Consider the following 27,632-nt stretch of genomic DNA (forward strand, 5'->3'; position numbering starts at 1 on the left):
AAGATGTGAATATAAACATCCAAGAAGCTCAACCAGCTCTGCGGAGGATAAACCAAAGGGACCCGTACTGAGACACATAAACTGTCCAAAGACAAGGACAGAGAGGATCTTGAAAAGAGCAAAAGAGAAGTGACTCATTACATTAAAAAAGATCTCAATAAGATTATAAGCAGATTTCTCATCAGATACTTTGGAGGTCAGAAAGCAATGGGCTGTATTTTCAAAGTGATGAAAGGGAAAAAATAAAACCTGCCAGTCGAGAATCCTGTATTACAAAAGTGCAGAAGGAAGACATTCCCAGGTAAATAAAAGCTGAGGTAGTTCATCACTGGAGCTTCCCTGCAAGCAAAGGTAATCCTGCAGTTTGGCATAAACTAATTAGAATCCTATGAAGAAATATAGATCTCGGTAAAGGTAAATTCACGGGTAATTACAAAAGCAAGTATTACTGTCATGACAGTTTGTAACTCTTGTTTTCCACGTTTTCTCCGTGACTGAAGAGACAGATGCGTTTAAAAAAACAGTTATTTTATTTTTTTAGACCCATGACATTTACAAAGATGGAATTGGTGACATCCAGGACTGAAAAGGATGAGGATGGAGCTATAAATAAACAGAGTTTTCTATGTTATTGAAGTAAAATGGTATAAATTTAAATTAGAATTTTATAACTTTCGGATATGAAATGTAATCCCCATGGTAACCACAATGAAAATAGTTATAGAATATATACAACAGGAAATGAGAAGGTAGTTAAAACATTTCACTACAAAAAAATCAAGTAAACACAAAAGAGACAGGAATGCAGGAAATGAAGGACAAAAAAAGCTACAAGGTAGCTACAAAACAAATAGGAAACTAACACAAGTAAACCCCTCCTTATCAGTAACTTTTTCTTTTTTTGTTTTTAGATTTACTTATTTTTTTGAGAGAGAGAGAGCAGGGGAGGGACATAGAAAGAGGGAGAGAGAGTCTCCTAAGCAGACTCCACACTGAGGGGCTCAATCTCATGACCCTGAGCCGAAAACAAGAGTCAGAAGCTCAACGAACTGAGTCACCCGGGCCCCCCCAGTAATTATTTCAAATATAAATTGATTAAACTCTGCAGTCAAAAAACAGAATGGCAGAATGGATTAAAAACCATGATCCAGGGCGCCCGGGTGGCTCAGTTGGTTAAGCAACTGCCTTCGGCTCGGGTCATGATCCTGGAGTCCCGGGATCGAGTCCCGCATCGGGCTCCCTGCTCCGCGGGGAGCCTGCTTCTCCCTCTGACCCTCTTCCCTCTCGTGCTCTCTCTCTCTCATTCTCTCTCTCTCAAATAAATAAATAAAATCATTAAAAAAAAAACCCATGATCCAACTATACGCTGTCTACAGAAGACTCACTTTAGATCCAGATGTTACGGGTGAGAGAGAGTCTGTGTCGTGTGGATGGAGATCTTGATCCCTGGGTTCTGCAGGAGAAGATTTTACACAGGCATTGGCACTCATAAAAAATAGACAGCCAGAAGGAAAGTAGCAAACATAGAGCAGTTTATTAAAGTGAAAGTACACTCTCAAAGTGGGAGAGCAGGACAAGTTCCATGAGGTGGAAATGGCCCCTAAGTGATTTTGGGATTGTATATTCTTGGGTCCCTCTGGGCTGGCAGGAGCTGTGACTTACAGTGGGGTGGTCTCTAATGGAGGCTATTTCCAATCATTTGGGAAACTCCTCCCACAGGTTAGGAGGGGGAGTTTTTTTACCCTACAGGGTTTGTACGGGAACTGTCCTGGCAGCCTTCCTCCATGTGTTGGGACTGTTCCCACAATGCAAATGCATTATAATGAGTCTAGGGTTTACCCTGGGGCAGAGATGGAAGAGGAGAGTGCATACTCCACACCTGTGGCTCTTTGGTTCATCAGCTCGAAGGTCTTGGAAGCCATAAGGTCAGGATGTTGTGCCCCCAGGCTTCCAATGTGTCACTTATCACCATTCTTGCCTCTAGTTCGGGTCTCTGTCATTCCCGAACTTCAGAGCCTTGAGACTCTGCCTTGGGGTGTTCCTTCCACCACTCCTGTCTAGCTTCTACTTAACACAAAGACATAAACAGACAGAAAGTGAAAGGATAGTTGTACACCCATGTTCACAGCAGCATTAGTCACAATAGTTAAAATGAGGGAGCAACTCGAGTGTCCATCAACAAATGAATGGAGAAGCAAAATGGGCTCTACGCATCCAATGGAATATTATTCTGCCTTAAAAAGAAAAGAAATTTTGATATATGCTACAATATGGATGAAGTTCGAGGACGTTATATTAAGTGAAATAAATCAGTCACATAAAGATATATACTGTATGATTCCACTTATATGAGGGACTTAGAGTAGTCAAAATCATAAAGAGAGAAAGAGGAATGTTGGCTGTTAGGAGGGTGGGGAGGATAGGGAGGTATTGTTTAATGGTGTAGAGTTTCAGTTTTGCAGGATGAAAACAGTTCTGGAGATAGATGGTGGTGATATTGCACAATAAAAAATTATTTAATATCACCAAATTATGTACTTAAAAGTGGATAAGATGGTACATTTTAGAATATGTATATTCTACCACAGTAAAAAAAAAAAAAATTGAAAAAGAAAAGAGTAAATTTAGAGCATCTCAGCAAAAACTCACCGGCCAATTTTAGCAGCCCCAGAAACAAAGAAGCCAAAGCGGGGCTAAGATCTCAGAGACAAAGGAGCCATGATGTTTCTGATCCAGCACTGACTGATCTCCATGCCAACATTTTTATTTAAGTTATCTTTTCTCTAAAGTTGGCTTGAGAGATTTAAGTTTACAAAGATACTTGAGTCATCCCAAAGACCAGCTATACAAAGGACTCTATCAGTGATCAAAAGAGATACCTAATTGGAAGGGATTCGAGTGACTTCTCTATTGTCTGCCACCTCACAGAGCACAGGTGGTTAGACCATAAACCACTACTCAATATCGCTGCCACCAGTGGGGAAACTAAGTGGTGGCACACAAATTAATACCAGAAATAGGCTTAGTCCTGAACTAGAAATAGAGAGTCATAAATAAGCAAAAAACACAGAAGCTGAAGAAGTCAGCAAGAGCAGAGCCCTGTTGCACTGTCCTGAAATTTCCACCAGCCCTTGCCTGCACGAGAGCTTTGCTAAGAGTGTCCTACTTGGGCAGCACTGTTGGTTAGCACTCTCCTGAGGCCATCTGCAACTTCATGGGCCTGACACTTTAAACAGAAGACTCCAGAAAGAAACATTATAAAGAAAATGGAAAAACGTTCCATGCTCATGGATTGGGAGAATCAACATTGTGAAGATGTCAATGCTACCTAGAGCAATCTACACATTCAATGCAATCCCCATCAAAATACCATCCACTTTTTTCAAAGAAATGGAACAAATAATCCTAAAATTTGTATGGAACCAGAAGAGACCCAGAATAGCCAGAGGAATACTGAAAAAGAAAAGCAAAGCTGGCGGCATCACAATTCCGGACTTCCAGCTCTATTACAAAGCTGTCATCATCAAGACAGTATGGTACTGGCACAAAAACAGACACATCGATCAATGGAACAGAATCGAGAGCCCAGAAATGGACCCTCAACTCTATGGTCAACTTATTTTTGACAAAGCAGGAAAGAATGTCCAATGGCAAAAAGACAGTCTCTTCAACAAATGGTGTTGGGAAAATTGGACAGCCACATGCAGAAGAATGAAACTGGACCATTTCCTTACACCACACACAAAAATAGACTCCAAATGGTTGAAAGACCTAAACGTGAGACAGGAGTCCATCCAAATCCTAAAGGAGAACACAGGTAGCAACCTTTTCGACCTTAGCCGCAGCAACTTCTTCCTAGAAACATCGCCAAAGGCACGGGAAGCCAGGCAAAAATGAACTATTGGGATTTCATCAAGATAAAAAGCTTTTGCACAGCAAAAGAAACAGTCCACAAAACCAAAAGACAACCGACAGAATGGGAGAAAATATTTGCAAATGACATATCAGATAAAGGGCTAGTATCCAAAATCTATAAAGAACTTATCAAACTCAACACCCAAAGAACAAATAATCCAATCAAGAAATGGGCAGAAGACATGAACAGACATTTCTCCAGAGAAGACATCCAAATGGCCAACAGGCACATGAAAAAGTGCTCAACATCGCTCGACATCAGGGAAATCCAAATCAAAACCTCCATGAGATACCACCTCACACCCGTCAGAATGGCTAAAATTAACAAGTCAGGGAACGACAGATGTTGGCGGGGATGCGGAGAAAAGGGAACCCTCCTACACTGTTGGTGGGAATGCAAGCTGGTGCAACCCCTCTGGAAAACAGTATGGAGGTTCCTCAAACAGTTGAAATTAGAGCTACCGTTCGATCCAGCAATTGCACTACTGGGTATTTACCACAAAGATACAAATGTAGGGACCCGAAGGGGTACGTGTACCCCAATGTTTATAGCAGCAATGTCCACCATAGCCAAACTGTGGAAAGAGCCAAGATGCCCATCGACAGATGAATGGATAAAGAAGAAGTGGTATATATACACAATGGAATATTATGCAGCCATCAAAAGGAATGAGATCTTGCCATTTGCAACGACGTGGATGGAACTGGAGGGTGTTATGCTGAGTGAAATAAGTCAATCAGAGAAAGACATGTATCACATGACCTCACTGATATGAGGAATTCTTAATCTCAGGAAACAAACTGAGTGTTACTGGAGTGGTTGAGGGTGGGAGGGACGGGGTGGCTGGGTGATAGACATTGGGGAGGGTATGTGCTACGGTGAGCGCTGTGAATTGTGCAAGACTGTTGAATCACAGATCTGTACTTCTGAAACAAATAACGCAACATATTTTAAGAAAAAAAAAAGAAGAAGATAACAGGAGAGGAAGAAAAGGGGAGTATGTCAGAGGGGGGAGACGAACCATGAGAGATGATGGACTCTGAAAAACAAACTGAGGGTTCTAGAGGGGAGGGGGTAGGGGGATGGGTTAGCCTGGTGATGGGTATTGAGGAGGGCACGTTCTGCATGGAGCACTGGGTGTTATGAACAAACAATGAATCATGGAACACTGCACCAAAAAACTAATGATGTAATATATGGTGATTAACATAATAATAAAAAATTTAAAAAAGAAAAAAAAAAAAAGAAACATTATAAAGAGAAAATAATTGTTATTTGCAATTTTCCAGAGGTTCTGGACTTAGAAAACTGGCTCAACCAGTCTTACATACAAGTATTTAAAGGACACACACACACACACACACACACACACACACACACACACACAAAGGCAAGGGTAGCAAAGTTACAAGGTTACAGTTAGTCATTGATGGAAACACAGTATATTATTGTTCACACGATGACAGTATCTCCACTGGTCCTCTCATACCAGTTATTGGTCATCTCATACCAGTGATTGCATATCAGAAATAATGTTCTTTTCATCAGAGACTAAGTAACTTAGAAGAAAGGACCCAAGTGTTCATTTCTACCGGGAACTTCGCAAAACAGAGTGATCTGTTGGTTGATGGTGGTGTGGAGGCTGCGAAGTTGTGTTGTTTTGTTTTGTTTCAATCTGAAGGAGCAGCATGCTTTTCTTTTCTTTTTTTTTAAGATTTTATTTATTTATTTGAGAGAGAGAGAGAGAGAAACAGCATGAGAGGGGAGAAGGTCAGAGCTCCCTGCTGAGCCAGGAGCCTGATGTGGGACTCGATCCCAGGACCCCGGGATCATGACCTGAGCCGAAGGCAGTCGCTTAACCAACTGAGCCACCCAGGCGCCCATGCTTTTCTTTTTTTAACATTTGATTCCATGACAGTGGATGATGGAGCGCATATTTCTTGCAAATGGAGGCAGGCCAAGGTATCCATTTTGCTTTCACGAATCTAGGTGTCTTTTGGACCTGATGAGGAACCTTCTTTCCTTGATGGGACTTCGCTGTACTATTCTCCCATATAAGGTTAACTAATTTCGCATGTTTTTTTTTGTGCACGAATAAATACAACAGAAATCCAACTTGTCCGTGATTATTAAATTGTAAAATGCACTTGGTTTTCACTATCCACCTCATTGCCCCAGCTAGAGACTCCTGAATCTTCTCTCCTCCGTCACCCCAGCATTGCACTTGTCAGTTCCGTCTTACGGTGCGCCATCATGGCCATCATCCTGTCCCTGACCCTCAGCCACCTCCGAGGTCACAAGCCCGTGTTTTTGTCCTGATATATTAGAGTTGCCTGTTAAATGGCATGAATCATTCTGGACTTCCAGTCTGTGCCATACCATTCACTCATTATTAAACCAATTAAATCCAGAGAAAGGGGGAGTGGGTCAGTCTGCAGTGGGTGCTGATACCACAGGCCTACTCTGTGGGCCTCAGCAGTTCATCCTAAGACAGGAAGCTCCTCTGCTTCTTGCCAGGCTCAACCCCAAGGTGAGGCCTGTCTGCTTATGATCTCCTTTGCCTCCACACAGCATCCCAATGCAGCACAGGGGCGCTGCTGGGCTCCAGGCGCTCTTGATGTCCCGGGGCCCGTGCAGAACCTCCAAGGTTCCTCCTCTGGGCTCCCGAAGATATTGGCATCCATCTGGGGGTCTGGCCACTCTCCTCCTTAGCCCAAGAAGAAACTTACCTCTATCCATTTCTCTCTGAAACCAAACCAAACAAAAACAAAAAACAATTTTATTCCCTTCATGGTGTTAGTCTGTGAAAATTGCAGTTTGGCTCACCCACCTTGCAACTTTTTCTCATCATCCCGTGGCACAAAAAAGGAATTAGTTCCTAAAGAGAGTGAACTCCTTTTACCTCTGAAGAAATCTCAGACGTTAGGGACCCAAAAGTTTGGGGGGCGAGGGGGTGCCAAGTTTCCTCCTATTGGTAGCAAGAATGTTTTTTTACTCTTTCCGTTGTTTAGAAATTTAGAGAACAAAGAAAATATGGGCATAGAACAATTATGGGCACAAATCACCTTGAGTTGTGATGCTTACAATTTCACTAGAAGTTCAGAGACAGAGAGTTTTATTGTCAAGAAAAAGACTACCTGTTTCTCCAACCTTCAATCTTTCTATTCTGAAACCTTCCTTCTTTTTCTTCTTTTTTCTTTCTTTTTTTTTTTTTTTTGAGAGAGAGAGGGCACATGAGTGGGGTGAGCAGAGGGAGAGAGAGGGAGAGAGAATCTTAGGCTGACTCCACACCTAGTGCAGAGCCCAGCGTGGACCTGGATCTCACGACCCTGAGATCATGACCTGAGCTGAAATCAAGAGTCGGATGCTTAACCGATTGAGCCACCCTGGCGTCCCTGAAACTTTCCTTCTTGAGGCACCAGAATTCTCTTTGTAGAATATCAGGTGGATCTTGGGGCTCCCCTGACCTATAGAACAAATCCTGAATGTTTACTTCCTATATCAAGCCTTCTGTGACAAGCCCAGAGCAACCTAATGTCTCCCTTCCCTGGACTCCTGTTATTAGTCTGCCACAGAAGGTTGCTTGCAACTGTAATTATTCTATGTTCCTGTTTTCTTTTTCTCCCACCCAATTAGCCTCAAAGTTTATGAACACAAGAAAAAAAAAGCTATTCTTGCTACCCAAATTTCACATGAAGCTAGGATTCCATTTCCAGTATGAGAAGACAGCTTTTCTCGGCAGCAGAATTGAAGGCTAAAACGATTGTATGCCCTTAAAAGAAAAAACAAACTTTGTCTGGAGGTCTTCTGCTCTGTGGAGTAATGTTACTTGATTTGTTTCTCCACTTGGATGGTCAAAAATATAAATTAAAATATATCCTTCCAAATAGGCTAATAAAGAGACTAAATGAAAAATCTCCACTTGTCCAGTAAAATGTCAGTGAACTCTATTGGAAATATTAGAAATAAAATCATTCCAATAGGTGTCCTTGACAGGTTGTGCCTGGTTATATATGGTAGAGACTCCTGTCATTTTCCACACTGTGGAGTCCATGGAAAACAACAGTGTTTGTACAGCACCCCGGGGCAAGTCAGAGAGGCCGCTCTGGGTTGGAAAGCGGCTGCCCATGCCCCCTGAATGTGATGGGGACACCTTGCATTTCATTCACGGCTCATGGATTCGGAAACATTGCAGGATGAATCCACACCTTCAGATTTATCTGGTATAATTTTTTAAATGGCAGTAACAGCAAAAACTGAAGAAGTCTGCAACCAAATCTTCCTTCTCTTTTCATTTTTGCTTTCAACCTCAGCGATGCCCAAGGTCACAAACCAGTCCTCCGTACTCGGTCGGGACTGTGAATGCCCCTGGATGCATAATGATTGAAGTAGTTTCCTGTTTCATTCCTCTCTCACTTCCCTTAGGAAGAAAAAATTTTAAGACCCCATTCATCCACCTGCTCACATCCATGGAACTCAGGTTTGCCTAAGATAGTCTGTGCGGGTTCATGAACTAATGACGTCTCAGCATGTTGAGCTCAGCAAAAGTAAACTCTTAGCCAGAGCTGAGTGTGATTCAATGACAAATATCCAGCAAGTTGCTCAGAGGATTGTCCAGGCACAAAGGATCTTCTCCAAACTATTTTAAGTATTGTCTTTAGGAAACAAATAGGCTACATTTGGAGGTTCTCAGGCAAACCATTTTTGTCAGATACTTCTCAGCTATCAAGTGAACAAAGACACTTTCCTATTTCAGTAATTTAGACATCAGCGGTTTTTTTTGTCCACGCTAAAGTAAGCCACCTAAACATAGGATAAGAGCAGATGCCAAAATGACAAGGACCTATGTTCTATTTATTAATGCCTGGAACGGAGATATCACTGCCTTCGCCCATGAGTCTCCTCTCCTTACCCCCGGGCACCACACACCGGAGGATTAAACAGCCAAAGAGTCTCTCCTTTAGAGACATGTATGGGGGCAAAGCATTTCAAATGACTTTCAGGAGCTAGCTAAACATGTCTGATTGGGGGATGGGAGACGAGGAAGGAGTTTAGCTTTGGACACATGCCAATTCCATCTGAAACATTTAAGAACAGCCAACTTTGCTACAGGCACTCATTTACTTAGTTCCAGAAGTAAATTCGTAGGACAGAATTGGAAGCTGCAGGTGGTAATGAATTAATGTCTTGTAGGGTTATTGGTAATGCCCAAAATGCTTTGTAAACTAAAAGCACTCCATGAGGATGTCATTATAAGTACCTCTGTCACTGGGAGTAGCAAGATTAATAATGATGAAGCAAGTCAAGGAAGCAAAGTTGGATTTTATTTTCTTTGTTTTTCGCGCAAAGGAGAATGTGTCAAATTAGTAAATGTTATGTGGTAGAGCCATACGGTAAAGCCCATCAGGGAGACAGGCGAATCTTTGGGTTATCCCGGTTCAGAGAACACCTAGCTCTACATTATTTGTAAAGTCTCTCTTGCTTGCTTTAAATGTTTCTCTTTGTTTGATAAGGGCCAGAGCTCAGGAGTTATGTACATGATCATGATCTCCACATATTTGTGGTCTGACTCTTACTTGTTAAGTAGTTCAGGCCTCAACATAGTTCCCATGGGGGTAGTTTTGGGTGAAGTTATGTCGGAATTGCCATGTGTTTTCTTGGTTTCTGTGACCGAAGAGCAGGAACGCACTGATAGCCAACACCTACGGAGTCTTTCATCCTCAGTAATCCTCGTGGGTGACATGCCGTCCGCACATTTACTCATTTAATCTCTGCAACAGCCTTGTGACGTAGGTACCGTTATTGTCCTTGTTCTACAGGTTTTTAAAAGCTGAGGCTTACAGGCGGGAACTAACTCGCCCGGAAATTCCATCCCACGTCCATCTAGCGCCAAAAGTCCGCGCACTCACCACGAGGAAAGTCTGTTCTCCGTGTGTGTTCCCCGTGACCCGACAGAATATTCAGTGGTGGAAAATGGACAACATTGCATTCATGTGGCCTCCGGTGGCCCCTTTTTCTCCCCTGCCCCACCTTCTTCTCTGCCCTCTTCCTCCAGTTTGGCCTCATTTCAACTTTTCCCTTGACTTTTTTTTCCAAAGGCAAATATGCCATGCGAGACCTGGTCCACCGGCTTCCAGGTGGGAACAATAGCAACAACACGGCGAGTAAGGCCATGTCGGATGACACGGTGACAGCCGTCTGCTGCACCCTGCACGAGGTGATCACCAAGAACATGGAGAACGCCAAGGCCTTACGGGACGCTGGCGGCATTGAGAAGTTGGTTGGCATCTCCAAAAGCAAAGGAGATAAGTAAGTCGGACAGTGACTTCGTATCTCTGTAGAATTGGTATTGGTAGAATTAGTTCCAAGTATGTCCAACATCCAGCTGGTTATGGGTAACACTACTGAACGTCACCAGAGAGCGTCTGTCGCTGATCATCAAGAGAAGGGAAATAGCACACGGTTTCCAGTCTTCCCACCCCATGATGGAAACTGATCTTCCTGATAATTTCAATTTGATTACTAACTCGTGACTTGGTGACGGCTCTGTTCCTGGTAAGACAGACTTGACAATCTATCATGCACACACTAGTGTGTTCCTCCAACATAGACTCGACAAACAGCTTAACCTGAGAATGTGGAGGTTATCTTTTGGTTGCTGTTCCTTTGTGGTTGCAGGTCCAAGTATTGATGACAGGTCCACATCCTTTTGCTCTCTGTCTCTTTAGCTGTGCATAGCGAGTCATGCAGGGAGGGTGGGGGGAGCAAAGGGGGGGGCGTCTCCCATGTTAGCTGTACATTTGGGGCAAATTGTTTAATTTAATGAGGCACTATGCCTATATACTTCACAGTCTAAAAATGAGGAAGGGGCTGTCATAATATCCCAGAAGAAGTAATAATCACGTCTTAAAGGATGAACAGAAGTTTTCCAGGCAGAGAGGATGGTGGTGAGGAAGGACTTTTATGCAAGTGGCATAAAGAAAGATAAGGCCCTGTGTCCAAGCAACTGCACCACCGAGAATGGAAATGTCCCCCGTTTGATTTAAGAATCAATGGTATCTTACTGCATGCAACCAAAACATATCTTTGGCAGCCAGAGCCTCATTATATCAGCAAGCTGTCAATGTTACAGAAACATTCGCAAACCTTAATTAAATTTTGCCTCCTGGAAATCCCTCAATGTAATCAATGAGATTAAGAGGGTAAACCTTTTGTTATCAAAGGTCTACTTCTTGACTTTTCATTCCCTACCTCCCTCATTTCTTGACATCTAAATGCTAAATAATTTTTCTTCTGTTGTTAAAGGCTGTGAGGGAGGTACTTTGAGACTTTTTGGAAATTCTCTCATTATTTCATTTGATTCAGGATATTACCATTGTGTTAGAAAAGAAGTCTCAGGTTTCTATGTAAGCACCCTGAGACCTCCCAGTAAGTTTAATCAACAATTTAGTATTAGTATTCGAGCACTTTTCTCTATCAAGTAGAGGAGCCCCATTGGACTCATATAATGATGGTGCAAGACAGATGGTTGGCTTGAATTACACCTTATTATATTGGACTTCAAACAAATTGCTCTTCCACATAGACAGGAGACCACATAGTCTTCTTCATGTAGCTTCAATAGAACCTTGGAATCTCTAATTAAAATGCTTCTCTGTTTGGAGCATTAGGAGCTTAATATGTTAATGCTTTTTTAAGCAAACACACACACACACAATGAGACCATCATCCACAAAAACACTCCGACGTATTTGTGCATATTGGTGAGATGTTCAAACATTGTTTTCTTTGAACTGTAAGACTAGAGAGTTTGAGGGGTGGTCTGGCGTATATTAATTTCTTCCACCTGTGTGGGCATCCCTACTGCAGTAAACATCCCTCAATGGGCCTTAAAGAGAAGAGATGCTTTTATCAGTCCTGCGATAAAAAAAAAATTACTTGGTGAAACTAATTTAAAAATCATTTGAAGAAACCATCCATGAAAGAGTGTACATCCACATTGCCAGTCCAGAAAATGGTCCTATTAGGTCTTGTCCAACCTTGATTATTGTTAACGGGATGTTTCTTTCACTATGGATGATCTCATAACTGTCTGCTGACGTGACTGGAAGTTTCTTTATGGAATAGTGACGTGTTCCATCTCACTGTTCCTTGACCTTTTTTTCCAATGTTAATAGTCAAGATTTACACCAAGTTTAATAAGAAGTGTTGAAATGAGTGGAGTCAGGCATCTTCCCATTTCTCCTGCTTATCTCTTCCATTCTTCCATGTGGCTTACCTTATTTATTATTTTAGAGAGGGAGAGGGAGAGGGAGAGAAAGCAGGGGGAGGAGCTGAGGAGAGGGAGAGAATCCCAAGCAGACTCCATGCTCCACACAGAGACCAACAGAGGGCTCGATCCCATGACCCTGAAATCACAGCCTGAGCCAAAATCAAGAGTCGGTGCTTAACCAACTGGGCCACCCAGTCTCCCCTTACCTCTTTTTTATATAATGACTAATTTGAGGATCAAAACAGCGTTTTTATAACTGCATATAGCCTCATCTCCCACCTGCACTTCAGTTTTGTTACTGCTTCTCAATACCCTTAAAAAGAAATCCAGAAGAATTATTCTGAATCTTAACGCTAAACTCACCACTTCACTCAATTCTGTTATGACACGAAGCACTGAGATTCCCAAGGCCTTCTGGACACGTTTCAACAAAATAGAAATTCTTTATTGAAAAGAGAGTTTTTGAAATTGGGGATTAGTTAATAATTAGAAAGGGGAGAGAGAGCAGTTTGCTCTAGTTAATTTACAAAATCCTTGCAAAGCTGTCCTCCCTAAAATGTCCTTAAAAAGTTATTATCAGAAATAAGTTTAATTCAAACCTGATTTTTAAATTTCAGATACCAAGATAAAACACAGGTGGAAAAATGTGCCTGTGATTCTCCATTTTTATGCATTTGTATGTTTCATTTCTAAATATACACAAACTTAAACATGCCGTGCTATTAACAAATCAGACTAGTGAGGTATCAATCACAGTCTGTTTGAAATGTAGCTTGCTAATACAACCACCAGGACTGGAGTTCTGGTGTCCTACAGCTTGGAATAGCTGTGCTGAACACCCACAACCAATTGCACCAACTAACATCCTCAGTCACCCCTAATTTCACAACTCTAGTCAGGATCAGACATTGTGTAATCATTAATGACTCATACAGGAGATTTATACTTACTATTTTCAAGTCTTGATAACTTAAACTATTCTTTTCACATCATTTTAAACTCACATTATGGACATTCTGTCACATGCATCTATTTCAAAAGTACATTTGTGTTTTTTTCTAATTTTAAAAATTATATAGGAAATAGTGTGTTGCTTGTGTCACTGTATTTTGTCATAAGACAGAAAAGCTGTTAACCGTCTCATCTGTTACTTGTCAGTGAGGAACTGTGTATTGTGGCTTAGGCTGTAGTCACTTGTCACATTAGAAACACTCAATTGTTCAAGTCCTTCAATCAATAGTTACAGTTGTTCATGTAGAAGTTGCTATGGTACCAGTCTAGTGATGGACTTTTAAAGTCTAAAACAATGTTTGTTTGACCTTCACATGTTATTATGACACTGTAATATATTGACATTTTAATTGAGAAGTTAAAACCCACTATTCGTTACACATTCAAAGTCTTTTTCTATTTTGTAACTAAGCAAGAAGTAGAAACAAAATATTACACTGTTTCCAAGGAATTTTTGCATACTAAATATGTCTCAACTACCTTACCACTACCTGAATATTCATGTATGTTCCTCAAGAGTTGCTTGACTATTGTCATGGACAAATATCTAGCTAACAATGATAAAATACAGCAAAACATAACAGCATTGTGCGGCATTGATTATATAAGATTAACATGTACCTGTGGCCACATCCATGAAAAGATCTAAAATTCTCTGTCTTTAAATCAAAGGAATTTAATATTACGTTTAGAGCATGACACTAGCATAAATTATACAATCATTTAGTGACCATTTTAGTAAAGGAAAGTACACATGTCACTTAAATGTAGTTCATCTTTCATAGAGAAAAAAAATTTTTGAAATTTATAAGAACCCTACATTTTTTTTCCTTTAAAAATACATGACATACACGGCTGATGAATTGTTGAGCACTAATGATGTACTATGTGTTGGCTAATTGAATTTAAATTTTAAAAAAAGAAAACCAAAAGTAATAAATAAATAAAACTAAAAATACATGATATAACTAGTATTTTCAAACACAGCCAAAGTCGAATTCCATCTCAGCAATAAAAAGAGCAAGAATGATTGTTAATGCTACCAGTAAGCAAATGGACGAAGGAACCTTAAACTTACTTGGTCTAAATTGCAAACTTGAACACCCAGGCACGTAGCAAACACGTCATGGGCCATGTGTTAACATCTCATAATTCCATTACGACATGCATATCCTCACAACAGCCACTCACTCTGGCTCTCGAATCCAACCTCAGCCTCAGCCCATCTCACCATTTGCTCACTTTCTATTTCAAAAGCCATTTTATTTCAGAGGCATTTTTGGTCTCAATTCAGATTTTCTCTTCTGGGAATCCTTGGGCAGCTGCAGCACCGGTCAGCTTCAGGGTGGACTTCACTTTGGGGTCCTCACGAATCGTTACGTCCTGCCCGACTCCAGGAGTCACCATACGCGTAGACCAGGGGTCAGCAATCTATGGCCCAGGGGTCAAATCCCACCCACCTCCTGCCTTTGTCAATAACATTTGCTCAAAACACAGCCACCTCCACTTGCTGATGTATTATTTATGACGCCTCTCGTGCTACAGTTGCAGAGCTGAGTAGCTGTGATCAAGACCATATGGCCCCCCAAAGTGGAAAATATTTATTATCTGACCCTTTAGGAAAAAAAAAAAAATGCCAGTCCCTGAGACAGGCCACGGCGTCCCTGGCAACCACTAGAGTTGTGCAGCTGGTTGTGGAACGAGCCATTAGAATAAAGAACCTACAGGTAATGAACAGTTCCCCTCACCACTGGCCAGAATCACTTCCAAGGAGATCAGACTAATTCAACACTGATTTATGGACCTCGTGTCTGTTTTGAGACCCAGATGGGCACTGACCCAAAAGTCGAAATATTGAGCTAGCGTTGTATAGCGATTTTAAAGCCATGACTCGGGGAAATGCTAAGAACCACCAGTCAGAAGGTTTATGTGGTTTTGGTTTCTCACTGTGGTCCACAGGATGGAACTCGAATTGTACACGGGGCTTGTGCATTCCTCTATGTAAGTGTAAGAGAGAATGCGCACACCTCTTCTCCCGCTGCCAACCCCCTGGGCAAATGGAGAGCAGCTCCCTTTCATCATGCAGGCACGTAGGGCCAACACTCTATACGCCCTCTTGCTTCAGCTGAGAAAATGAGTATTTTTCCTCTTCTTACTTACTATGCAGATGTCACACAACACTGCCATTAAAACTCCCAACTCTGGCCCTTACGGATCGCGATTTTTCTCTTCGTTCTCTTCCACTACATCTGCATTCAGACTCAAGGTTCTGCTCTTCTTTTTGCATTTTGAAAATCCTTTGCCAAATTGAATGCATTCCTGTCGCTTGCCCTCGTGGCTGTGTTGAGGAGAGTAAGGTTGGAGACTGGCAGACGGTCCCTTGCACTTCCCCGTGTATTCCTGTAAATGCTGTAAATTCCTGACGAGTCAGCGCCCGTCTGAAGCCCAGCTACCCTACTTCACTACTTTACATGTCTTGTCTTTTCTTTATCAGACACTCTCCAAAAGTGGTCAAGGCCGCATCTCAGGTCCTAAACAGCATGTGGCAGTACAGAGATCTGAGGAGTCTCTACAAAAAGGTAAGGTTTGCTTTACCTTCTTGGTTCATGGTTCACACAGGTCCTGAGCCCAAAGACCCCATATCGGGTCATAACAAGGTGCATCACAGATATAGAAAGGACTTGTCCAACAGTCTGAGGGATTGAAACTCAAAGCAAGACAATCAATGAAGAAGCAGAAGAGAAGGGTCACTAAGTGTCCCCGGACAGACACTAAGATCCATGAGTCTTCTGGATTGGACAGACCCATGTTCATAGGGTCTTACCCTAGGTTGTCTTACAGAAAAGAAAATAAGCTTGTTTTCCTGAGTGTCCATATTGTACAATAGACTAAATTTAATGAACTGAGTGATTTTGCCAAGAAAAAAAAAGGCATAGGTAGGTGTCGGCAATAATGTTGGAGAGAAGACAAAAAATGTATACATATAAAGCAATTCAGGAAGCCGAGAGGTATCACAGCCCAAGAACGAGGAGGAGAAGACCCAACAGCCTCTCCTATATGCCTAGCCCCGACCCTCACTGAGTCACTGCCCACGGGGAGAGGGCTGATGTTCCTGATGACAGCTGCATGTTTGTCCCACACACTCTCAGGAGGCAGGAGGGAGTTTATATTATACATTTCACAGAGGTGTTCAACCCCAAAACGGTTGAAAAATAAAATCAGGGAAAAGTGTCACATCTAGACACTTTGATTCTATACCTCATTTCCAAGGGGTGCTAAATAAAGGGTGTATAACTTTTCCTTTTTGGTTAGAAGGGGAGCATTTTTTAACAGTGTATCCCAGAAGTTGTTTTTATTATGACCGGACCAGCCCATGTGGGTAGTTTAAATGATTGATGATCCCACGATAGATTTGAGGGAACAGGCGTAGAGCACATCACTCGTCCACAGGGAGCACAGCATAGGCTTGGATCTCGGTACAGATTCAGAAAGCCTAAGCAGGACTGGGACAGGGGGCCTGGGCTTCCTCAGAGCACCTCCTTGCAGCCCCCTGACCACCTGCGTGGAGGAGGAGAGTGAGCCGAAGTCACTCTGCCTTCAACCCCTGCCTGCCAGTCTCAAGGTTGAGCGTGTGGGACCGCAGCAAGAGGTTCGCATCACAGAGAGCAGGACCCGTCTTGCCGGAGCGAAAATCTGTCTTTTTCTAAGCTGGTGGGGAAAAGTAAATATTTAATCACTGGTTCTACTGAGTTATATAGTTCTACTGAGTTATAGTCTGTTTCTGGACTTCCCCCCAGGCCTTTCTATTTCCCTTACACTCTCATTACTTTGCAGTTTTGGTTTTTTTTACAAAGTTTAGCCTATATATTTCTCCTTCAAGATTTTCCTGTTTGCTAAGAGCAAGTATGTTCAGTTGAAACAGAGATGGGAAAATACAGTGTTCGGGAGTGTTGTAGGTGGATTATGTTCTTTTCTAAATATTTCGTACGTTGGGATAAGCCCCTCTCTCAAAAGTTTTGGGTTACATATTGTTTTGCTTGAAATTCACATCCCAGCATCCCTACTTAGTTCCTTCGTGGACTCCTCCAGATGCCAAATGAATTCTGTCCCAGGACAGGATCTTTCGGCTCAACAGGCAGCTGGACACGGAGAACATGCTATAAATTAGTAGGTTGTTCTGACTCAGTGGCTCCAGAAGCTTGATGAAATAGTACTACCTCAAATAAACTCCACTTTCCTTTGGATCCTGAAGAGTTCTTTGCAGAAATACACCTTCCCCTACTTATGTGCATTGAAGGGAAACTGCTTTTAGAGACTCGACAAGTTATTTGTCGAATGGTAGTATGAGTTTTCCATCTTAGTTTTTTTCTAGGTTGGTAGTAGGGTTCAAAAAGTGTAATTGTCTTTTTATATTCATGAAGGGGAAGAATGTGTTGACAGGAATTTAATAGAGCTAAAAATCAAGAGCTAAAGATGGTTTAAAACGTGTTTTGTGTGAGGATGTTCAAGGAGGATGATCTGGAGAAACCGATGCTGATGTTTTCAGTTGACCCATGGTGATGTTTTTAGCTGACCCATGATTTAAAAAGGTGAAGAAAGAGCTGTTCTTAATAATTTCCAAATTATGCAGTTGCGAAATGAAATGAGGACCTTTATGCTCAATATCATGATAGCAAAGCTCAAAATTCACAAAAGCCTTTCGTTTTGAAAACTGCTTTGGTGAGAAGACCAAATTCATTCATCCTTATGAATTGTTGTTAATCAGTGGGGAAATAGATTTCCTTTTTGTTCTTCCTAGACAGTTTACATATCATTGAAAAAATGTCTAATCCATATCTTTTAATTCTCCATGCTTCAAGTCTGTTTATTAAATATCTATTATAGGCTTAAAAAAAGAGTTTCAGGGAAAACATAAGACAAGGGAAGCAGCTAATGTGGGTAAAAATGAAATATGGAATAATTACTGGCAACTTCATTAGTTTCAGAAATATGTACTACAGATTTACTGGATGAATTTGGGGTAGGAAAATTATAGAGCAAAATCTCGAATACATGGAGTTTGCATAAATTAGGAGGCACGGCTTAAGGGCATTACGCATAAGAGGAAAACATGAGTAGGAGAGAGAAATTGAAATGAAAATGGCATATCTATGGGACAGAATTAAAGGTCCATCTCTCACTGGCTAATTCCCTCCTAGGACTCGGGCACAGAGGCCAGAATCTCATTTCATTACCTCAGTGACTTTATTTTACTTTGAGAGACACATTTAATAAATCAGAATATTCTTCCGACTGAGTGTGTTGACCAGTTAAAAATTATGTGTGATTCCTGAGACATAACGAGCCAAAACATATTTGTGTTATCTGAACCTTCAACTTCAGTGAGGCCTGGACTTCTAACTTTCTTCCCCTAAAGGAAAATAAATACTTGCAGAAGACTGTTATCACATGCATCATGCACCAGCTTTTTTTTTTTTAACCAGTCCTTAAGTTTGGATAACCACAAATAGAACTTTAAAATTTCTTTATCAGCTGTATCGTTCCAGAGACTGTTTTCTAAGGGAAAAGAAGATGACCCTTAGGAGCAGACTTGATATAGGGATGGAAGAGAAGCTGGAGGTCAACAGTTCTTGACTTTTGGGAACCTCTGTACTTTAAGAAAATGAGGTCACTGACATAACGGGGTGCTTCTGTTTGACCATGGTGAGGACTGCGGGAGAGCTGGTTTCGGAAGAAAGGAGACAAAATTCAAGGGCAGGGGACATAGAATTATAAGGTTACAGAAACCACTGTTTGCAAACCACTATATAATACCTTAATAATCTGTACAACATCTCCCAGAACTAGTTACATTGGTTAGGATACAGGCTGTGCTGCTCTAACAGAAAGACTCAAAAATGTGGAAGTTCCACCTGAACAAGTATCTCCTCCCCACTCATGGGACTGTACCCAGTTGGGCAGGTGACCCGGACCAGCAGGGGATCCGGGGAGCCATCTTGTTGCTTTGCCTGTTGTCCTTGCCTTTGTAAGAAAAGCTCCCTAGCTCATCTGTCTCTCATTCCAGCCCACAGGAAAAGAGAGAGAGGGGACGTGAGGGCAAGTGATGTTCTTGTAAGCAAGTGATACAAAAAAGGGCTGAGCTCCTGCTCATATCTCAGGACCAAGAACTCAGTCGCATGGCCGCACCCAGCTGCAAGGCAGGACGGGGAAAGTGGGCAGCCAGGATCCTTGCTAAACTTTATGGCGGGAGGAAGGTGGTTCTTGTACTGAAAAAGGAAAGGCACCCTCAGCTCCAGTAGTCATTTCCTTGTGTTCAAATACATTTAATCTCAGTTGTGTTCACCATCTAATGAGGCATATTATTCCATCTCAGTGTGGCTACGGTTATTCAGAACTTCTTACTTGCATTAAGTAAAAATGTCTTTATCAGCAACTTCTGCCCTCCAATGCCATTCTGAAAAGTCTAGTTTTTCTCATCTGTGATAGCCTTCCTGCGTTTGAAGCCAGCCATTCTGTCTCCACGAGGTCGTCCCTGCTCAGGCCAGACATGCTCGGTTCTAATATATCAGCATTTCCACAAAGTTCACCAGACCCTCACTTTTTTCTACACCCACGCAAGTCTGTCAGATCCTTTCTGTAAAGTAGCACCCCGAGATGAGTATATTCCTCCAAGTTTAGTTCAAGCAGAAGAAAGAGAGTGACACTATGCTTCCCTGGTGCTGGACACTCAACTGCTAATAAGGCTGGAAAGCAAGTTAGTGCCTGGGAGGCTCATCCCACTATCTGGTCAATTACAAAGAGCATAGGACTTAGAATCAATGGCCAGAGATTCAAGATGCAGAATGACTAGGCAAGCTCCCTGAGACTTCCCTGCCTATCAGGTAGGAACTGACTTTGGGCAGCCCTGTGGTGCCTTCCTGCTGATGGACAGCAGGTAGACCTTTGGTTCCCTGGGTCTCACTGTCAGTGCTCACAGATGTGCTGGAGCATCTGGAATGTCCTCAGAGCCCTATGAATTTGGGAGATTGGGGCTCCTTGATGCCTGCCTTCTGCTTTGGGTAGCAGTCTGTCACTTTCCTCAGCCCTGGTGTCAAAGACCTGGTGTCAAAGACCATCCATTCATGGAGATGGCAGGCATTTCCCCATCGGTCCCATCCCTGTCCCTTGCTTTTCTCAACCATGAAGTAAATGCCACGACACGTGCCCAGTGGGATTGCTGATTGTGCCCAATGGGACAGGCATCATCCAAGAGCTTTGTAAACTGGAAAGTCATATACCAACAGGAGCTCCTGCTGTTAATTCTGAAACACTGTTCATGCCATTTGGCTGCCAAATGCTCTCTGCCATCCTGTCCACAGGCAGCTGGATGTTTGGATGCAAGGTTTTCATTTTGTCATCATCATCACCATCATCATTATTCACTTGCACATTTTCACAGCTCTCTTCCCCCTTGGTTTCTCCACCCTCCCTCCCCACAACCCCTAAATGCCTCTCTAGTGCCCCGGCTTGCACTCCAGGGGTATAAGTAAACCAGACTACATGGGCTTTTATAGGAAGGGCATTAACGACAATGCACGTTGCCACGGTTTTAGAAGAGAGTTGAATGCTGTTATTCCATGTAGTGCTAATCTGTGTGTGTGCAGGTCAACTGTGCTGAAGATTAGTGTTAGTGAGGATCACAGAGACCTCTAGGACAGCAGTCAACAGTCCTGAGTTCAAGCTCCGTCTTAGGGAAGAGCATGCCATGTTTCCCTGATAAGAGGCCCTGCTGCGATCCTGTGTGCTTCTAGTCTATTAACATGATGTAGTAAAATTACCTCACTCACAGAAATAATTTTCAGGCGGCTCCTGTGACATCACTGTCCCCTGAGTCACCGCAAGTTGTCCGATTGCTGCTTCTCCATCCTTCTTGGGCTTGTCTTCCTGTTTATTCTCAAATGTGGACGGCCCCCCAGGTTCTGTACCTAGATCTTTCTTATATCACACACGACCTCTTCCCCTGGCTTCAATTACCACCCACGTCTACGACTCTCCCAAATCTGTTTCTCTGTATATCTGGCCACCTGTCAGTTAACCTACTCACATTCCCACAGCACCGCAAACCAAACCAGATCTCAAACCGGCGTACTGTCCTGGGTTCGAGTCCTCTTCCTGCATCCTCGCTCACCTAACCCCGTACCCAAGGAACCATTGCTGGCTCTCACCTCTCCTTCACGTGTCTGCGTCCAACGCCCCGAGAAAGCCCCACACGTCTGCCTCCATCCACTTCTCTCTGTGGTCATGGCCAACACGCTGGCTTCTTTCCTCTGGATCATTGCCACAGACCCCTAACTGGGCTCCCCACCTTCGGGCTGCCTCCTCTCCAGGCCACTCACCAAATGGCAGCCAGGTGGAACTTTCTAGACAGCCAATTTGACTAAATGACTTTTCAGAACCATACCTGCCCATGGCCCCCTTTGCCTCAAGACAGAGTCCAGACATCTCAGCACAGCTTGTGAGGCCTACCAGGAGCAGCTTATCCCCGGCTCTTCCCCAGCCTTCTGCCCGAATTCAGCCACGAGCTGTACTGAACTTCTGTGTCCCCCGTTCAATTTCCTTCCCTCTCCCCCAACCCCCCAAAGCCTCTTCACGGTCTGTGCCCCACCACTACGCCACCCAGCACCTTACTTGCCCACCTAATCGTCTTCATTTTTCCTACATTTTTTTATATCATCTCCCCTGCAAATCGTCTTCCTGACCCCTTCCCCAGGGCTGCATTAAAGGTCATTCCTTAGTAATCTAAAACAACTCGGGGGTAGATTCATTTGAACGAATAAAAAAGTTTTAATTCAAACTTGTAAAGAATGATTTTTAAGCATCATGAATAGTTTGAGCTTACAGCTAAAAATGTCGCAGCAGAAGGTGCTGTAATATTTAATATCTAGATAAGATTTATTTGTACTTTTTATAGAAAACACTTTTCTTCCTTGCTTCGGATATTAATTGTGGGAGGATTTGAATTATGAACTTCTATTACAAGTCATTTCTTAATAGAAATTGCAATGAAACTTACCTCCAACTCTAGTACAATTAAAATATCAGCACCTAATGAGCAAAATTCTGAATTCCATGCAAAATGAGCAAACGCTGCCTGAAAAAGACTGCTTTACTATGTGCTAGAAAATAGGAATGAAGAAAACAAAATAAATCATTTCTATCCCTCTGGCAAAACTAAAGTAGATGGCTTAACTTTTTTAAAAATTGAAGTTCTTAGTTTACTTGAACTCTTCTGATTACTCTGTTCTCCAAACTTCTAGTTTCCCCCTTGGCTGCCAGTGTCTGAATGTTTTGAATGTAACACACAGCTTAATGACATGGAAAATTGGAATTTATCTCATTCCTAGCCAGTAGAGATCATTGTTTTATTAGTCTTCAAGAGGTGTTAGGTCCAAGACCAATTTGGTGGATCTTCCCGAACACAAAATTCAGTAACGGGATTTGGCTTTAAAATATATGTGGCCCGTTTTGCTTTCAGGTGTTATTTTCTTAGCCGTCACTTAAAACGTTAGCTTGTTTACCACTGGGACTCAGATTTGAACGAGATTTGGCACATTGTTTTTAGGTTTTGGATCCAAATCTTTCTTTAATTATAGTTAAATAGTACTGTATTAATATTTAATCATTAAAAATGCAAAAGAGATCTTCGTATTTGTGCTCACATTGGGGCAAAATAACCTCTTCATAAAGATTTCCAGCTAGCAAGCCTGAATATTTCATTGGCTGGCGATGAATTCCCACCTTGGCTGTGGTTGGCCCCTCAGTCAGGTTGCCAGCCAGGTGGTTGCCTGCCCCTGCCATCACATCTGTCTCGTGTGGGACTCGTTCCTAGACCCCGGCTCAGCACAGTAGGTTCTTGTTATTCTCCAGTGTCTGTCTGCACCTTCGGGCCCATGTGCTGGTCTCTGGAACTCAGTGGGGCTCAGCTGGGAAGGCTGCCCCATAAAGACTACCCCAGAGGGTTCTGAGAAAAGCATCAGTAGCAACCTAGAGTCATTCCAGGCCATCCTGTGTGATGCCAGGGGACCCTCCTCAGGGTAATTACTCAGTGAGACAGCATGGATCTCCAGGTACTGTGGACCTGCTCTGTCATCTGAGGCACAGACATGTCCTGAGATGAAGCAGAGGTAGCAGGAAGGTTCAGGGCACCACAGCGAAAATGCCTCTGAGTACTGGGTACTGAAAGAAGGGGATCGGGAAGGAGGGGACTTAATGTCTGTCCTTCCCTTCCCTTGCTTCTGCCTAGACTTCCTGCTGAGAAAACATGCTGGGCTCTTAAAACAGACCCTGTATATTTACTGTGGAAAGGGATAGGGCAGTCCCTATTGGCAAGTAGAGGGTCACAGTTTTTCTAGTCAAATCAAAGCCCCAGATTAATTGTCAGAATCAAACTCTTGCTGATAATCATCTGGGTTAGAAACCAGACTAATTCTTCTCCACAAATATTCATTGCCTAGTGTTTTTATAGCTGTGCTTCCATAGTGGCCCCTGCCCAAAACACCAACATCTTTCCTCACAGTGAGCTGGTGTCTCAAAGAATGCCAAGCTGCTTGCGCTTGAGACCGAGTAAGGTCATGTTTCTCTGGATAGAGATATTGTATTCACTCTTGCCATTTGGATGAAAGAAACAAAATACAAAACTAATCTTTAAATGTCCTTCCTTTTATTGTCGGGAAGGTAGACTCTCAGGTTGCGCGCGCCATTCAGCCAGTGACTAATGAGCTTGGGTAGGAGAGGAGTCACGCCCTTCACAGCCTGTCTCACACAGGGCTCCCTTCTCTTACTGCCGCTGTATTCGTTTCATTGGCTCTTGCCACCACCGCACTCACAAAACAAGAAGTCAATAAGTAATTATGGATAAGTGAGGGATGCCTGCTGATTTCCTCCAACGTCCAAACCATATTCTACTCTCCCCAAATGAGAGAGAATGGACACGGACTTTGTGTTGTTTTTCACTGCTTTCAGAGGCCACTACACACAGAGGAACCCGCAGTCTTGATGCCTACAAACGGAAGTCATGGGCTCATGCTTAACATCCTTTCATCACCCTCATCTGCTGGACACTTAAAAATCAGTACTGGATCCCAGTGAGAACTGGACAGATGTTTTGAAAGATTGTCAAGAAACACAACACGGTCAAAATTCACAATTTTGATCCTTAAGCTTTGTGGTGAAAAGGGCTTTCGCATGTTGCCATTTTGAGAATTAATAGATTTTTGCTTTGCGTGTATCTAAGATGGCAGTGGAGAAGCAGTGAATCCTCTATAGACATAAATTAAACCACTGAATATAGAGCTGTCATTTTATCAAGGAAATTGCTTGCCAGGAGTTTATTAATCTTTCTACTGTGCTGGAAAATTCTTCACCAAGAGATGACTGGAAGGACATAAAGACTTCTGGCCAGATTCTAAAACAACCCAAGTCTGGTGTCTTCAAGACTTATCATGGTAACTCCTCGGGTTCTTTCTTTTCTAAATCACTTGATGTCAAGTTGGGGTAAAAAAACAAAAAGGCAGAGGTTAAACTCAGCCATGGTACTGTCTCCTCCATAAATCCAGGCATTTGCTTGTTGACGTTTGTATCGACAAATAAGGTCTTCCTTCATGAGGTCCCCTGACCTCTCTGAGACACTTCTCAGACACTCATCATATGATGTCTGTCCAAAAACAAAGGCACAAATGGGAGCAGAAGCAAAAATCAATTGTGCAAAAGTAGAAATCGATGCCCATGGCAGTTGCTAAACAAGAAGTGACTAAGTTATAGCTGTTCCTGGGATGGATCTCCACATCGGGCAATCCTGCAGAGCAGCGCCCAGACTGAACATTTCCTCTGTGCCTCCGCTCTTCCACAAGGTTTTACCCATAACATTTTAAATCAAAAGCTTACGAAAATACCTCAGAGACAAAAGGCAGGCAGGGCAAAAGGATTGAATCAGGAGCTAGAAAACTCACGAAGTTTAATTTAAGTCTACAAGCATTCTTGTTTCGAACTTTAAGCAATTAACTGAAATGTATTCCCCCATTTCTCAGTGGATGGCAGTAGTTGGGATAACGTTATGTATGCAAGCCTTCATTGCTTGAGCAGGAAGAGTGTGGTCAGTTTCTTCCCTCGCCCTACCTCCCCCTCACTACGCTTTTCTTGCCGTATCCCAACGCCACCCACCCACCAGGCTCTGGCAGGGAAGGAGGAAGAGAGGAGAGCAGAGTCAAGCCTGCCCGGTGCATTTGTAGCCTGGCATTGGTCCACGCTGCTTTCAGGAGATGCTCATGTTCTAGTTCCTTCTCTCGTGGGAGCTGTGGTGGGGTTTGCTCAGAAGTACCTACGCCTCCCAGCTGAGAGCCCATGGCCTAGACCTGGCCTCTTCCAGCTAACCGTTCTGATTTCTCCATCAGCCTCAGGCTTCTGATGCTCCACTGCACATAAGCCAGGGTGGATGCAGATTTTGTGTCCCTGTCGCACAGGTAGTTTTGGGAGTCTGGTTGAAGAAGAAGAGTACACTTTGCGAATATACAGTTCTGCACAGATCTTGGAAGGAGTCCAGGGAGTGGGTAGGTCTGAAACCGAAGCTGTTTGAGCTCACGGTCCATCCACCCCTGCCATGGAGTCTGTGTGTCCCCCTGCCAGTGGCGCTGAAGACACCAGTCCCTGCAACCCCCACCCTCCAGACAGTTCATGGTCACGCTGAATAGGTAGTTCACTCCCCATGCTTCAGGAGCTGGAAGATGAGGAATACCCAGTGTATCGACCACGTCCAAGGAGGCTCTCCCCACTTGCAAGCTCTTCCACCCTCTAGTGAATTCTCAGCCCGATCTTGTAGAATCCTGAGATGAGACGTGGGCTAATCCCACAGACTCTATTTTGTCTTTTATCTCACACAAGAGTGTAACGGTCCTGGTCCGACGTCACACCTTCCAGAGCAAGGATTCTAGCTCCTTCTATCAGTATTCACCGTCTCTGTGCATTCTCTGGCGTTGGTCGGCACTCTGTCCACATTCCAAGGAGCTTGAAAAGGAAAAAAGCAAAGGAGGCAGAGCTTAAATACGCCCACATCCACATCTTCATCACGTGGCCAGATCTCCATACGGGGGAGCTGAGAATGAGCCTAACTGAAAAACAGAGTTTTTACTGCAAAGTGGAAAAATGAAAGAAAGGGCCACCGAGATACTTACGCCTACAACGTTCACGTGATGTGGGCACCAACACCAGTGGTCCTTTTGACACCGGTTTTTATAAAAAACACATTCTTTAGAGATCCCCCAGTGCTTTCATTTAATTGAAAATGTACCTACAGTAACTTCCAGTTGGCTCCGATTATGAAAACTGTCCCAAGTCCACGAGTGTCCTTAGTCCGTGCAGAGAGACCAGTTCAGTGGGGAATGAGGAAGAACTCTAGGTTTTTAGACTCTTTTTGTCGCCTGAGCAGTAGAAGGTACATTAGTGGCGGCCCAGGGAAGAAGTAAGGAGGTCGCAGGATGGCAATGCACCTCTGTGTGTCCTGTGGTTGCTCCTTGATCTGCTGTAGTACAGAACCCCTGATGGGCTGTCCGCAGTCCCCCGCGATGAGGCTAAAACCCGCAGCATCAGAAATCTAACATACGCATCGTTTCTTCCTTTGTGACAGTCTGTACTATAACACCCTCATTGTCTCTCCCTCCTTGTATAATAGCATGAGATTCCTCTTGGAGACATTTCTTTTTTTTTTTTTTTTAATTTAAATTCAATTAATTAGCATAGAGTATTATTAGTTTCAGAGGTAGCATTCAGTGATTCATCCTTTGCATAGAACACCCTGTGTTCATTACATCACGTGCCCCCCTTAATGCCCATCACCCGACTACCCCATCCCCCCACCCATCTCCCCTCCAGCAACCCTCTGCAGTGACGTGGGTTGAACTAGAGGGTATGACGCTAAGCGAAATAAGTCAATCAGAGAAAGACAATTATCATATGATCTCACTCATGTGGAATTTACGAAACAAAACAGAGGATCCTAGGGGAAGGGAGGGGAAAAATAAAATAAGAAGAAATCAGAGAGGGAGACAAGCCATTAAGAGACTCTCAACTATAGGAAACAAACTGGAGCCATCTTCTTAACGACCATTCCTAGGGACTTCATTCATTCCACACATGTTTATTGACTACCTGCTCTACCCCAAGCTCCCTTTTAGGTATTGGAAATGCAGAAGTAAAGATCTACATATCGGATTAACTTTTCCACATACGTAATAGCATTTTACACATTACTTCTTGGTGGTTTTATTTTATGCTCATCTTTCTTGGGTTCTATTCTAAAATATAAAAATGTTTTTTCTTACTTAATATCCAGGTCTCTTGTGAAGCCTTCTTCTTTGTGTGAGAACCTTCCTGCGTTGATTTTCCTCTTGTTTCTTTTGCCTC

The 27,632-nt window shown here is 43.0% G+C and overlaps 1 protein-coding gene and 1 long non-coding RNA gene across 5 annotated transcripts in view; one reads left to right on the top strand and one right to left on the bottom strand.

Annotated features, from left to right (window-relative positions):
* The window catches only part of CTNND2 (catenin delta 2), a 904,171-nt gene that overhangs the window by 846,943 nt on the left and 29,596 nt on the right, over positions 1-27,632 (top strand). For all 4 annotated transcript variants that reach the window (XM_027605522.1, XM_027605518.2, XM_027605519.2 and 1 more), the window contains 2 exons: positions 10,015-10,225; positions 15,694-15,778. In XM_027605522.1, coding sequence (XP_027461323.1) covers positions 10,015-10,225; positions 15,694-15,778 — 296 coding nt within the window. The remainder of the gene's footprint in view (positions 1-10,014; positions 10,226-15,693; positions 15,779-27,632) is intronic.
* On the bottom strand, positions 1,401-27,625 carry LOC113929020. Its single transcript, XR_003522065.2, has 3 exons — positions 27,551-27,625; positions 1,880-2,064; positions 1,401-1,453 (listed from the first exon to the last, which is right to left on the bottom strand). It is a non-coding gene; the product is annotated as an uncharacterized LOC113929020 (long non-coding RNA).

This window comes from Zalophus californianus, chromosome 5, assembly GCF_009762305.2.
Source record: "Zalophus californianus isolate mZalCal1 chromosome 5, mZalCal1.pri.v2, whole genome shotgun sequence".
Classification (NCBI taxonomy): Eukaryota; Metazoa; Chordata; class Mammalia; order Carnivora; family Otariidae; genus Zalophus; species Zalophus californianus.